The sequence below is a fragment of the Mustela nigripes genome, chromosome 14 (assembly GCF_022355385.1).
Source record: "Mustela nigripes isolate SB6536 chromosome 14, MUSNIG.SB6536, whole genome shotgun sequence".
Lineage (NCBI taxonomy): Eukaryota > Metazoa > Chordata > Mammalia > Carnivora > Mustelidae > Mustela > Mustela nigripes.
The window spans coordinates 85,554,543-85,569,384 of NC_081570.1; the positions used below are offsets into that span (position 1 = coordinate 85,554,543).

Consider the following 14,842-nt stretch of genomic DNA (forward strand, 5'->3'; position numbering starts at 1 on the left):
CCCATATTGCAATGGTTAGAAATAAATTACATGGCCCTACCTAACTGCAGGCTAGGCTGGAAAATATTTAACTGTGTGCCCAAAAGAAAAGGGAACAGGTTTATAGATATACAACATGATCCTGACACATTCACCAGTAAGAAAAAAAAAAAGTAAATTTGCCAAGAGTTCTGGGATAAGTCTCCAATAAGTCCTGGAAATGAACCTTAACCAGTGTGCCAGAGGACTGCATCTGGTATAGTTCTACATGTGAGGCAGAGGCTAGAAGATCAAAATGGATTAAAGCATAAAGGAAGGGTCAGGAGGAAGAAATGGGATTAATAATAGAGAGTAGCAAGCTTGATTTTTGGTGGAGAATCACATCTTCCTCAAAAAGAAAACAAAGGGAAAGTGTGAGAAGGTAAAGGTTTTGAGGTAAAAAGGGGAGAAGAAAGATCATTGGGTTGAATCACCTTGTCTTCTCTAAAGACATTTATTAGGACGTTTCTCCTTAACACAACACGGCTGGGGAGACATCTGTGCAGGTGCTTAAAAATGAGCGGAAAAGATTGGCGCAGGTACTGTGAAGACTGGCTCAGGCATTTGCTGCAGAAAATTTAGAAGGAATCTGTTTGAGACTAACCTGGCAGCCATGATTTCTTGTAGAATGTGTCAGGTAAATTGAAACGTGTATCTTCTTTTTCTCTTGATAAATATCCCTATGGTAAGCCATAAGGTTCTGTTCATCTTCTGTTTTTTCATAGAAGTGGGCTTTGAAAAATCTAACTTAGACTTTTTCCTTCTGCCATAATTAATACACTAGTATATGTGTAAAACATCAAGCTAGTGAATAGATTTGCATGCAAAAATAGATTAGCATGCAAGAATTTTAAGAAAGATTAGGTGAAAATATTGAAGCTAGTAATTTGTATTTTGACATCGGTTGGGTTATCAACATTGCATCATTTGAGGTTGGAGAATGAGATTACTGCTCATCAACACTGAAAACTAGGAAGAAAATACAAATACTTTTTGTCAGTGATACTGTAAATTCTTGGAATCACAACTAACAGGGACACAGTTTAGTATTATCGTCTGTATTTACCTCCCACTCCATATTCCACCTCTTCTGCTTCCTCTCTACCCAGGTTCTTCAAGAACTGTCTTAGAAAACATTTATTACTTAATATGAGGTGTGGAAAGGCAACAAGTCACTTTATGTAGTTGACTTTTTCGGCTTTTACTCTACTCAGATAATTCTTCCAGATGCCCTTTCTTATACTCCATGTGGTTGAATGGGACTGACTCCCAGGGTCCAAGGATGACCATTACTATCCAAGCCTGGCCAATCAGGGTATTGTATTCTCCTGCCCACATTGATGGGCATGAACCAAGCCAGAACAATTGAAACTTTCCTTGGGATTTTAACTGGAAATAGAATGTGAGTTCTGAGGAATGTAAGTCTGGGTACTCGTAAGCATCTTTGTCAACACATTGCGACAGCTTGTCTTGAGATCCAAGAGATACAGAGTAAAGAGAGTAAAGAGTCAGAGATAGAGACAGAAAAACAAGAGATTGTCTTGAATTTATTAAGTCCCTGGATCCAGCCATACCTGAAACTGATACCCTGAGCATTTCAATTAATATGAATGAAATACCCTTTGTAATATAAGGGTAGGAAGAAATAGGCTTTTGTCACTTGCAGTGGAAAATGTCCTGACTGTTACACTTAAAAAAATACAGGTTCAAGCTGAAGAAGAGAGAAATTTGAACAATGGAATGCAAAAGGTAGTCCCTGCATTTTTATCTCCTCAAATTGTTGACCCTTTCGATAGTGGTACTTATGATATGTCCCAGGGGACAAGAGTAGAAAAGAAAACAATAGAAATGAAACTCAGCCTTCTCAATTGCTGAGAAAGCTTAGAGAAGACCTGAAACAGGATAAAGTAATATCTGGGCTTCATCAGGCACTTCACTTGGTAGTGATGACCCATTACTACTCTCTATTGCTTATTAGCTTAAGTAAGAGAAGTTGGTCGGAGTTGTGCTAAGACATAATGTGACAGAGTAGCAAGTGGATCTACCCGGACTGAGGTTCAGTTTTGCACTGTAGTGGATGTGTGACATGAAGAAATTGCTTTATGTGTTATAGTCTTCACTAACTTAAAATGTATAAAATATCTTCTATTAGCAGAGATGGCAATTATCTCCTAACAGCCTTTCTCTCCTTTACCCAAAGTAACAAAATATTTAGCTAAGCACATGCCCTCTTATTTCCCACACTTTTTTGCAACTAGGTTGGCCATATAACTAAATTATAGTCAGTGGGATGTAAGGAACAGTGTCCAGAGGGGCTTTGGGGGAATCTTCCTTAGAAGACAACTGACAGGCAGACAGCCTCTTCTCTGAGGTCCTGCCTGTCACTCCCTTATGGTATATTCAGTAAACTTCTATCTCCTTCATAAAAAAGAGAGAGAGAGAGAGAGAGAGAGAGAAACAACTGAACATATTGTTCTTCATTTAAAATTCTGCTAATGCCATCAGTAGAGGTAGGTTAAATTATGGTACATACTCTCCTAACCCTCTAAGACAGGATTAGTAACCTTTATTAGATGCTGTCACTGCACCCTGTTTTTTCCTACTTAGACATGTAATGATACTTTACTTTTAATGATTGTTCAGTATCTGCCTCCTCCTCCTTACTAGACTGTAAATCCAATGAAGGCAGGGACCATTAGGGAGGATATTCTGTGCCCAGTGCTTAGCATCATGCCTGCTGTACAGAAGTTTAGTATCAAATGTATAACAAATACACATACAGAATATTATATAGTCACTTAAAGTACAATAATGTAGAATTGTTTATTGACATGTAAAGTTACCCATAATGTTAAATTAAAAAATCAAATTATAAAATAGTAGATATAGCATGATCTCATTTTTATAAAAAGAATAGCTATGTATACAGATACCTTGATCTAAATGTTAACAGTAATATGATTATGGATGACTTCATTTTCTTTGTAACTCCTTAATGTACTATCTAAATTTTAAAAATAACATTCATTTGATTATTTTCTAATTTACATGATTCTCATTTTGAAAAAAATTGAGATTTACAACAACTTTTTTGTTACAAAATTTCACTTGAACATATAGACAATATTAGAAGCAACCTGGATTTCTGAATGCAAATCAAAATGTTGGATTATATTCACCTTGATGCTACTACTTCTGATTAAAGTGGGCCTCTTACAAAATGATCATTCTGATACCTTCATTTCTATAGAATATTTATCGTTTTAATATCCATAATTACCCATTAGACTCTTCTCTCTCCTCGTAGTCACATTCCTCCTCCGGATACTGAGAATGGAATACATTATCCTATCCTATGTTTTAGCTAAAGGCAAGGAGGATAAAAAAATAGTTAAAAGGCAATGGACTTCCAAATTAAGACAATGTCAGCAGCTGCTACATTTAAAGCACTTTCCTTACATGAGGCAAGTTTGCCAAGGTGAAGTTTTTTCCTAACATGTCACAAAAATGTTACCAAAATTCGAAAAGTATATTCATTTTAAACAAATGCTTTTGACAGCCTTACTGGTTATAAAACTATAATTGGGCTATTTTTTATTTTCAATGCCCAAGGTGGGGCTTGAACTCATGACTCCTGGAATCAAGAGTCACATGCTCTTCCGACTGAGCCAGCCAAGCATCCCTATAATTGGGCAATTTTCAAGATTAGCTTATAATTTTCCCCTTTAAAAGATATTAATTTATATAAACAAGAAATTTACAGATAATCTCTATGGAGCAACATAATCATGGATATCTTAAAAGGTTAAATAATTGCACTTATCCAAGAGTTAGTGTTATCTCTCATTTCTATTGTGGGGAAATGGAAGATACTTCTGTACATAAATTCCTTTTCCTAACTAAGTATAACTGAGAAGTTTCACTAAGGTCAGTCTAAAATAAAAAAAGAAAAAAGAAAGAAAGATAGGGTAAACACTGGATATGGCAGTCTGTCTTTTAGTAACATTAATTTTGTTGTTCTTGCTAGTTTCAACCCATGGACACAAAGACCTCAGCACCATATTAAGAAGTGACATCATGACCTATAAAATGTGACAGCCGCAGAACTCTTACACCATCATTCATTTTCGGTAAAAAGTCTAACAGAACAGTGAGAAATATTGTGCCTTGGAACCTTAATCATATAATACAGATCATTTCTAATACACATTGTGATGAAGCTGCACAGCTAGCTCTACATATTCTTTGGAAGCTCAAAAAGTTCAAAGACATCCGATGAATCTTCATTTCAGATCTAGTAGCATATAAGCTGGGTTTTCTAAGTAGGATTTCCACAAATTAGAGAAGCGTGACATTGTAGCACCATCAATAATTCTGTGATCAGCTGACCAGCTCACATTCATTATCTGTGCTTTATATACTTCTCCTTCCTGGTTAAATCGGGGAAGGGCCTAGAAATAAGGCAAAGAACAGTCAACCTTCACTTGCTCGAAGGCTCTAGCAACAGCAATGGTGAAAGAGTAAGCAAATTCCCCTCCTTGTAATAGAAGAAATGCGCATCCCAAAATGACTTGAAAATGCTAACTCCAATTTTTCCCATTTTTATATTTGCCTCAAGCTTTCAGTTTTGCCAGGGTACTTCCTGTACCCTGCACAATTTCCATATATACAGTAAATCTCACTTCAGATTTCAATTACTTAACAAATATTTATTGAGCACCTACTATGTACCAGGTACTCTTCTCAACTCTGGAGCTAAACCAAAAGAAGCAACATTCCTTGCCTTCTTGGAGCTAACATTTTAATGTAGAGAGACAATTAAGATACATAAGTAAAATATGTAACATGTTAGATAATGAAAAGTGCAAAGGAAACATATACCATGTAGAAACGGGAGAGAAGGTAGGCAGGGGCCAGGTGCAGGCAGCATTTTTGTTTGACAGGCTGGGCAGGGAAAGCCTCACCGAGGCTTCCTCAATGAAGGCAGTGAGGAAGAAAGCCAGGCGGATACTCCAAGAGATACAGAGGGGAAGCAGGGCTGGACTGTTGGAGGAATAGCAAGGTGGGCAGGATGGCAGCAGTGGAGGGGGTAGGGGTGGGAGGTAGGAGATGAGGTCACAGATGGAGCAGGCGGAAGGCAGGGCACATTGTCAAGAGCAATGCTTCTCAATCTGTCTTTGGTAAATGCCCTACAGTTTTTTTTGTTGTTGTTGTTTTTTAAAATTTCTATTCCATTGCACACTATTTTAAAAAAACATATTAAATTACTAAACAATACCTAAGTGGCTCAGTCAGTTAAATTACTAAAGACAAACAAATTTAAAGAAAAATTTTAAATGATAAAGAAAACACAAGCCCTAACTTCTTATTAGATTCACCAGACCCAAAATCACCTGTCAGACTGCTGTGAAAGTATCCAAACCCTATTTCCCCCTTCGGCAGTGACCTCCTCACAGTCTTCTCACGGGATACAGCAGTCACAGCCCCACATGGGTCCCTGATTACACTGAGGAGCACCAGTACAGGTCCATGGAGGCCACTACACAGGTTCAAATGGCCCTGAAACTGAGTGAGGTGAGAAGCTACAGGAGGAGGTCTTTGGGAAGAATGGCCATTTACCAAAAAGGGAAAACTTCAGAAGGAGCAAGTTTGAGGGTAGGGGGTGGCAAGGAAAGGAACAGAAAATTCAAGATGACTAATTAGATATCCAACCAGGATATATGAATTTGGCAGTCAAAGGAGAGGCCAGGTCTGGAGATATAAACTTGGATGTCTTCAGCATATACATGGTGCTTAAAGATCAAGAAGAGGGCCAGAACTGAGCCCTGGGGTACTCAGAGGCTTAGAGATTAGGAAATAAGGCAGCCTGGGCAGAGGAGCCTCAGAGGGAACAAGCGGTAGATGGGAGGAAAGCTTTAACAGCAAGGTATTCTACTAGCCGTAGTGAAGGACACTTTCCAAGGAAGTGGTGTCAATCAGCTGACTCCAGTGTGGCTAACAGGTCAGGGAAGACAAGCACTGAGAACTGAGTTATGTGGGGTATTAGTGACTTAGACCACTTATCAACAGGACATTCAAAATTTACAGTGAAAACAGAAAGTAGCGAAGGAGAGAGGATACACTGAGAGAGAAGAATGAAATACGCCCTACTTGTTCCTACCCAGAACATATTATAAGGTTTATATTTCAAGAACTATTCTTCTTAGCTTGATGAAATCATGGGTCAAATGATTTGGTAAACAGACACCTAGTGAAAAGATATTTGCACACCAATGTTCACAACAGCAGTCTTCACAAGAACCAAAGAAAGGAGACAACCCAACTCATTAGAGCCAAGCAGATAAACAAAATGTGGTGATATATGTGGACAGTTTCAGTCTGGGACAAAGTTCTGGAGATGGATGGTGGTGACAGTTGTAAACATGTGAATGTACCTAATGCCACTGAACTGTACACATTAGCATGGTAAATTTATGTTATGTATAATTTACCACAATTATATATATACACATATACCACAATTATATGTATATAATTATATGTATATATACATATATGGAAATATATAGAGATATATAGGCACATATATGTATATATATAAATGTGTATATATGTATATATGTACATATAATCCAGAGGGTAATACATCTCTTTAATGAAAAGGAAAAACAAGACTTGCCAAGTAGGTATGATGACTGGGAACCTATAGGAAGTCAGAATCCTGTGAGATTCAAATGCTGAGCTCTTGCTGGGTGGGGAATGGGTGACAGGGAAGGTATATTCAGAGAAACTCCTGATTTCCAAGGAACAGAGTCTGCTATATGTTGTTTTCTTTCTTTCTTTTTTTTTTTTTCTCTCTATCTCCTCTGTATGCTGGAGGGAAGGCTAGGAAAAGGGAGTAGCATAGCAGCTAAAGTACTATCTGCAAGAGAGCAAATCAAAGGCTGAATGAAAGTCTTCTGTGGAAATTTTAGATGCCAATACAAAAATGATAACTCATGAAAGACAAGTCCCAGACATGCTCAGTGTGCAAGCATCATAAATATAAAGAAAGAATGATTTTTCTGAAAACATGAACACCAAAATAAGTCAAAATAGTGATGACATTTAATAATGGTGGTACTGCAATGGAATCCAAGAACTTAATTCTTTGATTCCGATGCCTCTCAACACTGAATTAACAGAGATGCCCAACCTCTGTACCACCCCTGACGCAGTTGTAATTCAGTTGGTATAGAGTAAGCTTAAACATTTTTTTCAAGCTCCCGGATGATTGTAATTTGTAGCCAAGAATCACTGCAACCCTGGGGTGCCTAGGTGGCTCAGTTATTAAGAGTCTGCCTTCAGCTCAGGTCATGATCCCAGTGTCCAGGATCGGGCCCCGCATCAGACTCCCTGCTCAGTGGGAAGCCTGCTTCTCCCTCTCCCACTGCTTGTATTCTCTCTCTTGCTGTGTCTCTCTCTCTGTGTCAGATGAATAAATAAAATCTTAGGTGAAAAAAAAAAAAAAAGAATCACTGCAACCCTAATTCTAAGTCAGTGTCTCCTAAAACATGGTCAAGAGATCACTCATGTTGGAATCACCTGGGCTCTTGTTTATTTATTTATTTATTTATTTATAAAGATTTTATTTATTTGACACAGAGAGAGAGACAGAAAGAGTACAAGCAGGGGGAGCGGTAGGCAGAGGGAGAAGTAGACTCTCCGCTAAGCAGGGAGCCCAATGCAGAACTTGATCCCAGGACCCTGGGATCATGACCCAAGCCGAAAGCAGACGCTTAACTGACTGAGCCACCTAGGCATCCCCACCTGGGGTTCTTGTTTAAAATATAAGTTCTGGGGGTTCTGTCCCCAAAGCCAAGAATACCGCTTTTTTTTTTTTTTTTTTAAGAGAGGGAGGGGGAATGGGGGGACAGAGGGAGAGAAAGAGAGAGAATCTTAAGGAGGCTCCATGTCTAGCACAGAGCCCAATGCAGGGTTCAATCTCACAACCTTCAGATCATGACCGGAGCCAAAATCAAGAGCAGAATGCTTAACCAACTGAGTTACCCAGGCCCCCCAAGAATACTACATTTTTAACTAGTACTCTCAATGAGTCTTAAGCAGAGTGAAGCATGAGAAAAATGGTCTAAATGGTGTCTCACTTTGTTATAAATAATAATTTGGGCTGGCTTACTATTATCTCTGGTCTTTGGAAATATTTTGATGGGAGCATACTGACTGTATTTGTGATTATCCATAAAGATGCGCATCTGTGCCTGGCATGAACCACAGTGGTTCTATACCGAACAATCCAGATCACCACCATTTCCTATACATAAAGGCAGCCACTGGAATTGCAGGCCTACCTCTTAGGAAGAATAACTGGCTTACAGAGCCAAATGTTACACTCAAGCCTACAAACTCAGGGCAAAACCTCAGAAACGATCAGTCTTGTGTTAACCCTCCCAATTTGCTAAAACTCTTTTGCCAATTATTTAATAAACATACCTTAATTGATCCGAGAGCCCCAATTGCTACTTCAGGGGGCAGTATCACTGGTTTGGCATAGGTACCACCAATCTAAAAAAAAAAAAAAAAAAAAAAGTAAAACAGAAGAGTAGAAAAATTAAGCTTTTGAGGAACAAATGGGAAATGAAATATTATAGTTTTAATTGAGCATATGATCAGAATTACTGTTAAAGTTTAAAATTTGAACATTTCTATTACTCACTGATCCAATGTTGGAAAGAGTAAATGTTCCTCCTGTAAGATCAGTGGTACTGAGCTGACCTACGGAGCCCAATTTCTGAAGACGGTTCAACGCAGTGGCGATCTCAAATATGGAGCACATCTGGACATTTTTCACATTAGGCACAATCAACCCCTGCTCAGTATCCATTGCTATCCCAATGTTGTGAGAAGCCTAAAAAAAAAAATGTGTGTATATAATATATATATATATATACACACACACACACACACATACATACAGTATGATTTTTTTTATAAGTAAACGAAAAGAAAGGACTAACCTTTGTTATGAAAAACAACCAAAAACTATTTTCTACCAGATTGATGATGATCTGAAGAATTTTTAAAGAATTTTAAAAATATTTTTTTTGAAAAAATCATTTTTTGTTGGTAAGAATATTGGGCAACAGGCTATTTCCATTCATTATTAGTGGATATATAAGCTGGTCGTTACATAAGACTTTCTGGAGGGGCACTTGGGTGGTTCAGTGGGTTAAAGCCTCTGCCTTTGGCTCCAGTCATGATCCCAGGGTCCTGGGATTGAGCCCTGTATAGGGCTCTCTCCTGTATAGGGAGCCTGCTTCCTCCTCTCTGCCTGCCTCTCTGCCTACTTGTGATCTCTGTCAAATAAATAAATAAAATATTTTTAAAAAATAAAATAAAAATACTATTTTTTTAAAGTATGCAAAAATAAAATCCTAGAAGAATGCATATCTCAACATCAACAGTGAGTTATCTTAGGTCATGAGATTAAAAAGTAAATAGTTACTTTCTTGCCGGAATTTTTTGCAACAAGTAGATACTTAATCAGGAAATTAATCATATGGGAAGATTTTATTTAATTTATTAATTTATTTTTTTAAAAATAGGCTTCACACCCAGCATGGAGCCCAATCTGGACTTTGAACTCACAGCCCCGAGATTAAGACCTGAGCTGAGATCAAGAGTTGGATGCTTAACTGACTGAACCACCTGGGCACCCCTTTATATGGGAAGATTTTAGATCTGACCCCCTAAAATACCTAAGCTTACTACTAGATAGAAATATAAGTAATGATTAACATCCCCAAAATAGTTCTTAGTCTCAATAAATCTTCACTCCAAACAGAAGAGCTCATTCAAATGGAATGCATACTTTCATTACTTGTCCTATTTCTGTTTAAATTATTCTTGTTTTAGAACACCTGGGTGGCTCAATCATTAAGTGTCTGCCTTCGGCTCAGGTCATGATCCCAGGGTTCTAGAACTGAGCCCTGCATCGGGCTCCCCGCTCTGCAGGAAGCCTGCTTCTTCCTCTCCCACTCTCCCTGCTTGGGTTCCCTCTCTTGCTGTGTCTCTCTCTGTCAAATAAATAAAGAAAACCTTAAAAAAAAATTTCTTGTTTTAAAAACTACAGGAACTCCATTTTGACAGAGGTTATCTCTTTAAGGGGAGGGTATATAGGATCGTTAACATAATCCATTGCCTGACGGCCACTTATTTCTATTATTTTAAGCAATAAACAAAAGGGACTTAGAAAATGGAACTCCATATATCTGAACAGTATCATTAGTAACCAGTATAACCAGTAAAAATAACAAATTATATTTCAGTTTAATAGTTTATCCCATACCTTTAATTCTAGTCTAAAAAAAAAATCACTCTTCAGGGTACAAAAGAAGCTTTTCCAACCTATAAGCACAGCTGCACCATTTTCTATTTATAACAAGCACTTTTCCACAACACATAGCCAACCTTGTAAGTTATGTTCTGGCAGTTTTCGTCCACAGAAGCATTAAGGATAGGAAACTGTAGTAGTCCCAAGGACGCAGCCTGTTGAACAGAAAGAGAATGCAACATTAGCACTCGTAACGGGGAAAGGGAATCAGAGGCAATAAGGCGGGTGAGGGAGGGAGGGTGGGAACCCTTACTGACACTGAGCTTAATTTCTCATCTTTATGTACCCAGGCGTACTACTCCCAATATCACCTTCAAGGAGGGTGGAACCAAGTCACTGTAATCACTGAAGAATAAAAGATAAAGCCGTCAGGCAGCTTATTAACTTCAGGAGATTTTCAAAATAAGTGTAGAGACTGACCAAAGAAAGTACCAAACAAAATGTCTAAATTCTATAGGAGAAGAATTTTACGTGTAGAATCTTACATGAGAAGTAAATCTGAAGTTCAGAAACACACTGAGTTAAAACAAAAAGGCAGTAAGCTGTTAGAAAGAACAAGTACGAAGGGTTTCCAAGGGCACTGACCATGTGAGGCTAGTGTTCCTCTTGGTGTCCTTGGCCAAGTGAAGGGCAGAGCTGGTGTGAACATTTACTTATTGGCTACCTCGCCAAGTTGGTGGATTTTTGTTTCCCTCCTCTGCTTTCTTCTCCCTTCGTCTTTTTTCCTTTTTTTTCTTCTTACTCGGTACCATTCCTCTTCTGTCCATATTCAAATTTTACTAACTGTCCCCCAAATGTGCTTTATACCCTGTTTTTCTGCCCATCCAGGATCTAATCAAAGCTCACACACTGAATTTGGTTGTCATGCCTTGTATTACATTTAAAAAATAGGTAAGTAAAAATGCTTAAGATTGTCCTTGAAATCCACCCCTCTCCCCATCCTAGCCTTCATCTAGTCCAATAAAGAATTCTTTACCAGCATTGTGTTAAGTGTTATTTTTGTCTGGGGGTCAGTGGTTGAAAAAAAAAATCATTTCCTCGAACTAGAGAGTTAAGGCAAGCTTTACTAAGCATTTGATTTGACAACTGTAAGTTTAATCTTCTTTATATAAAAATCCATGATTACGGTTAAGTGTTAACAGAATTTTGAGTACAGTCCAAATTTTGTAAAAGAAAAAACAAGGTGGGGGTGAGTCCCTCAATAAGAAGTTATTTTCTTCCCTATACAATACATTTTAGTATTTCCTGGATGTTCTGAAACTTATATAGGCAGAAAAAATGTCATTTTAAAACAAAGCACACTAAATTTTATTCTCAAAATAAATATCAGGTATTTCATTCAGACTAAAACGATGAAGATAAATGATAATAAAATAAATTCAGCATATTAAAAAGCTGGTCTCGGGGCACCTGGGTGGCTCAGTTGGTTAAGCAACTGCCTTTGGCTCAGGTCATGATCCTGGAGTCTCAGGATCAAGTCCCGCATTGGGCTCCCAGCTCCATGGGGAGTCTACTTCTCCTTCTGACCTTCTGCCCTCTCATGCTCTCATTCTCTCTCTCTCAAATAAATAAATAAAATTTAAAAATAAATAAAAATAAAAAGCTGGTCTCCCCTTCCTTCAAAACAGATGTCGCCAGTTTTTACTCATATGTTTTGGTCATTTGTCACTCACATATTTTTAACTCTCCATTTTCCAACTTTCCCTCAGCCTCAGATCTGTTCCAGTTTTTCCAGGAAGGGAAGAGGGCAGATGGAATCTTTCCTTAATCTACCCCAAACTACCACCATACCTGCCCTCTGTACCTATGCTCCATCTGCCTTTTCCCAGATATTTATAGCATCTCCTCTTCCTTGATTTCTATTCATCCACCAAGCAACTGGAGACAAGCTTCGACCTCAACAATATTTTATTCAATCAGTCCTGACTAAGGCCATGCATGACCTTTTTTTTTTTTTTTTTAAGATTTTATCTATTTATTTGACAGATAGAGATCTCAAGTAGGCAGAGAGGCAGACAGAGAGAGAAGGGGAAGCAGGCTCCCTGCTGAGCAGAGAGCCCGATATGGGGCTCGATCCCAGACCCTGGAATCATGACCTGAGCCAAAGGCAGAGGTTTTAACCCACTGAGCCATCCAAGCACTTCTACTCATGACCTCTTAATTACTAATCCAATAGCCTATTCCCACCCTAACTTTTTTCTTAAAGGGCTTTGAAATTCATTTTTAAGTAATCTCCACACTCAACATGGGGCTCAAACCAACGACCCTGAGATCAAGAGTCCCATGTTCTACTAATTGAGCCAGCCAGGCATCCCCATCACAACATTTTTCTTCTCTCTTGGCATGAGTGGCAGAGTGAATGGCCCCAATGGTTCATGCCTCTCCTGTATCCATGCCCTTGGTGGTGCTCTGTGCAAACTGACTCTGAGCTCAGTCACGTGACTTGCTTTGTCAATGAGACAAGAACCAACGTGATATAGCAGAGCTTGGAAAAAGTGCTGAAGCATTTCTGCTTCCTCTTCATCCCTAATAGTACTATGAAACCACGTGCAGGCTAGCATGCTGCAGAGCTGAGAAAGACATAAGGGAGAGAAACGAGTCATCCCTGCCAAGGCCATCTTATACTAGCCCACCTACACCAACCTACTAGCTGTCTGTAGACACAGAAGTGAGCTCTGCCAAGATCAGCAGACTGGGCCTGCTTACCTGTGGATTCATGAGAAATAATAAATGGCTGTTGTTCCAAAACACTAAACTTAGGAGTGGTCCATTATACACAAAGAGATACACTTTGGCTTCTAGGAGACACTTGCCTGGTTTTTCTGTCATCATACTGTTGATCCATTCACTCTCTTCCACTGTCTTTGCCAAATCCACTTCTATCTATCCCTTAAACACTGATGTAAATTCCTTAGCCTTTTCTCCTCCCTTGCACACCATGTGGGTAATTTCATCCACCTGATTCGATGACTGTGTCTCTAAAAATGACTCTATAGCTAAAATATAGCCCAGGCGTCTCATTTATAGACATCTATTACATCCCATGTTCATAGATCACTTAGTTGTTCGGCTAGCAGCTGAAATGAAGGAGGTAAAGACCAGTTTGGGCCCTGTGAGCTCAGCACGCAGTAAGAGAAAACTGAGCAACACTCGCACTGCACTGAGATGAACTGCAATGGGCAAGAGGAATATCGAACTCAAACTGTGACAGCCACAGAAAGCTTCTGGAGGAGGCTGTTCCCAAACAGAATTTGGCATTTAGGATGGGCAGATATTTGATCAAAGGAGGAGGGGGCATTTCACATGAATTCCAACAACTATGCAGGCTTAATCTGACCAGAACAGAAGGAGGGGTGCCTGGGTGGCTCAGTCAGTTAAGTGTCTGCCTTCAGCTCAGGTCATGATCCCAGGATGGAGACCCGTAGTGGGCTCCCCTGCTTGGCAGGGAGCCTGCTTTTCCCTCTGCCTCTCCCTGCCGCTCCCCCTGCTTGTGCTCTCTCTCTTTCTCTCTGAAAACAAAACAAAACAAAACTGGAAAAAAACAAACCCAGAAGGAGTGCCTGAGAGATGAAGCTGGAGAGGTAGGAAGCAGAGACTTGCAATCCTATTTATATGCCAAATTAAGGGGTTTAGAAACTAACCTGAGGACAATGAAGGAGACCACTGGAAAGAATCAGGGAATAATACAGTGCTTTCATTTATAGAAATGAAAAGTTCGTCTAGGTGCAGTATGGAGAAAGGGCTGGAGTTAGAGACACCAATATGTATTTTTGAGTAAAACAGACTAGAACCTGAAACTTAGCTTCTCCACTTAGCTATATATCCTTGACAAGTTTCTCAACTTAGAGAATTTGAGAAATTCCTAATTTTCTTAAATGGAATGTGGGAATAGCAATATCTGCATGCCAGGGTTATTCTGAAAATTATAAGAGATGATGTATATAGCATGCTCAGTACATGGTTGGCCACACGACACCTGCTGCATAAATGGTTGTTAATATGAGTGAGATACTGAGGAGCTGCCTACGGTCAGCTGATAGTCTGGTTTTATACCAGTCACAAGGCCAAGAAATGATGACCCTCCAATTAAGTTTGTTGAATAAATGAAAATGATACATATCAGTGATCTATGCAAGATCAACACCAAGTCCTGTTTTTGTTCAAATCAGGATTTTGCTGGAGTGATTCTATCAGAATTAAAGGCTTTATTTAACTGGCAAGACAAGCCACTATCTCACTGAGGGATGAGCTGATAAAAATATGACACAGGGGCACCTGGGTGGCTCAGTGAGTTAAAGCCTCTGCCGTGGGCTCAGGTCATGATCCCAGGGTTCTGGGATCGAGCCCCACATTGGGCTCTCTGCTCAGTGGTGACCCTGCTTCCCCCCACCCGCCCACCTGCCTCTCTACCTACTTGTGATCTCTGTCTGTCAA

The 14,842-nt window shown here is 39.2% G+C and overlaps 1 protein-coding gene across 2 annotated transcripts in view; it reads right to left on the reverse strand.

Annotated features, from left to right (window-relative positions):
- Positions 1 to 2,816: 2,816 nt before the first annotated feature.
- The window catches only part of DBT (dihydrolipoamide branched chain transacylase E2), a 54,309-nt gene continuing 42,283 nt past the window's right edge, over positions 2,817 to 14,842 (reverse strand). For both annotated transcript variants that reach the window (XM_059375505.1, XM_059375506.1), the window contains 4 exons: positions 10,486 to 10,563; positions 8,732 to 8,923; positions 8,509 to 8,580; positions 2,817 to 4,469 (listed from right to left, as the gene is read on the reverse strand). In XM_059375505.1, coding sequence (XP_059231488.1) covers positions 4,302 to 4,469; positions 8,509 to 8,580; positions 8,732 to 8,923; positions 10,486 to 10,563 — 510 coding nt within the window. In that variant the 3' untranslated portion in view covers positions 2,817 to 4,301. The remainder of the gene's footprint in view (positions 4,470 to 8,508; positions 8,581 to 8,731; positions 8,924 to 10,485; positions 10,564 to 14,842) is intronic.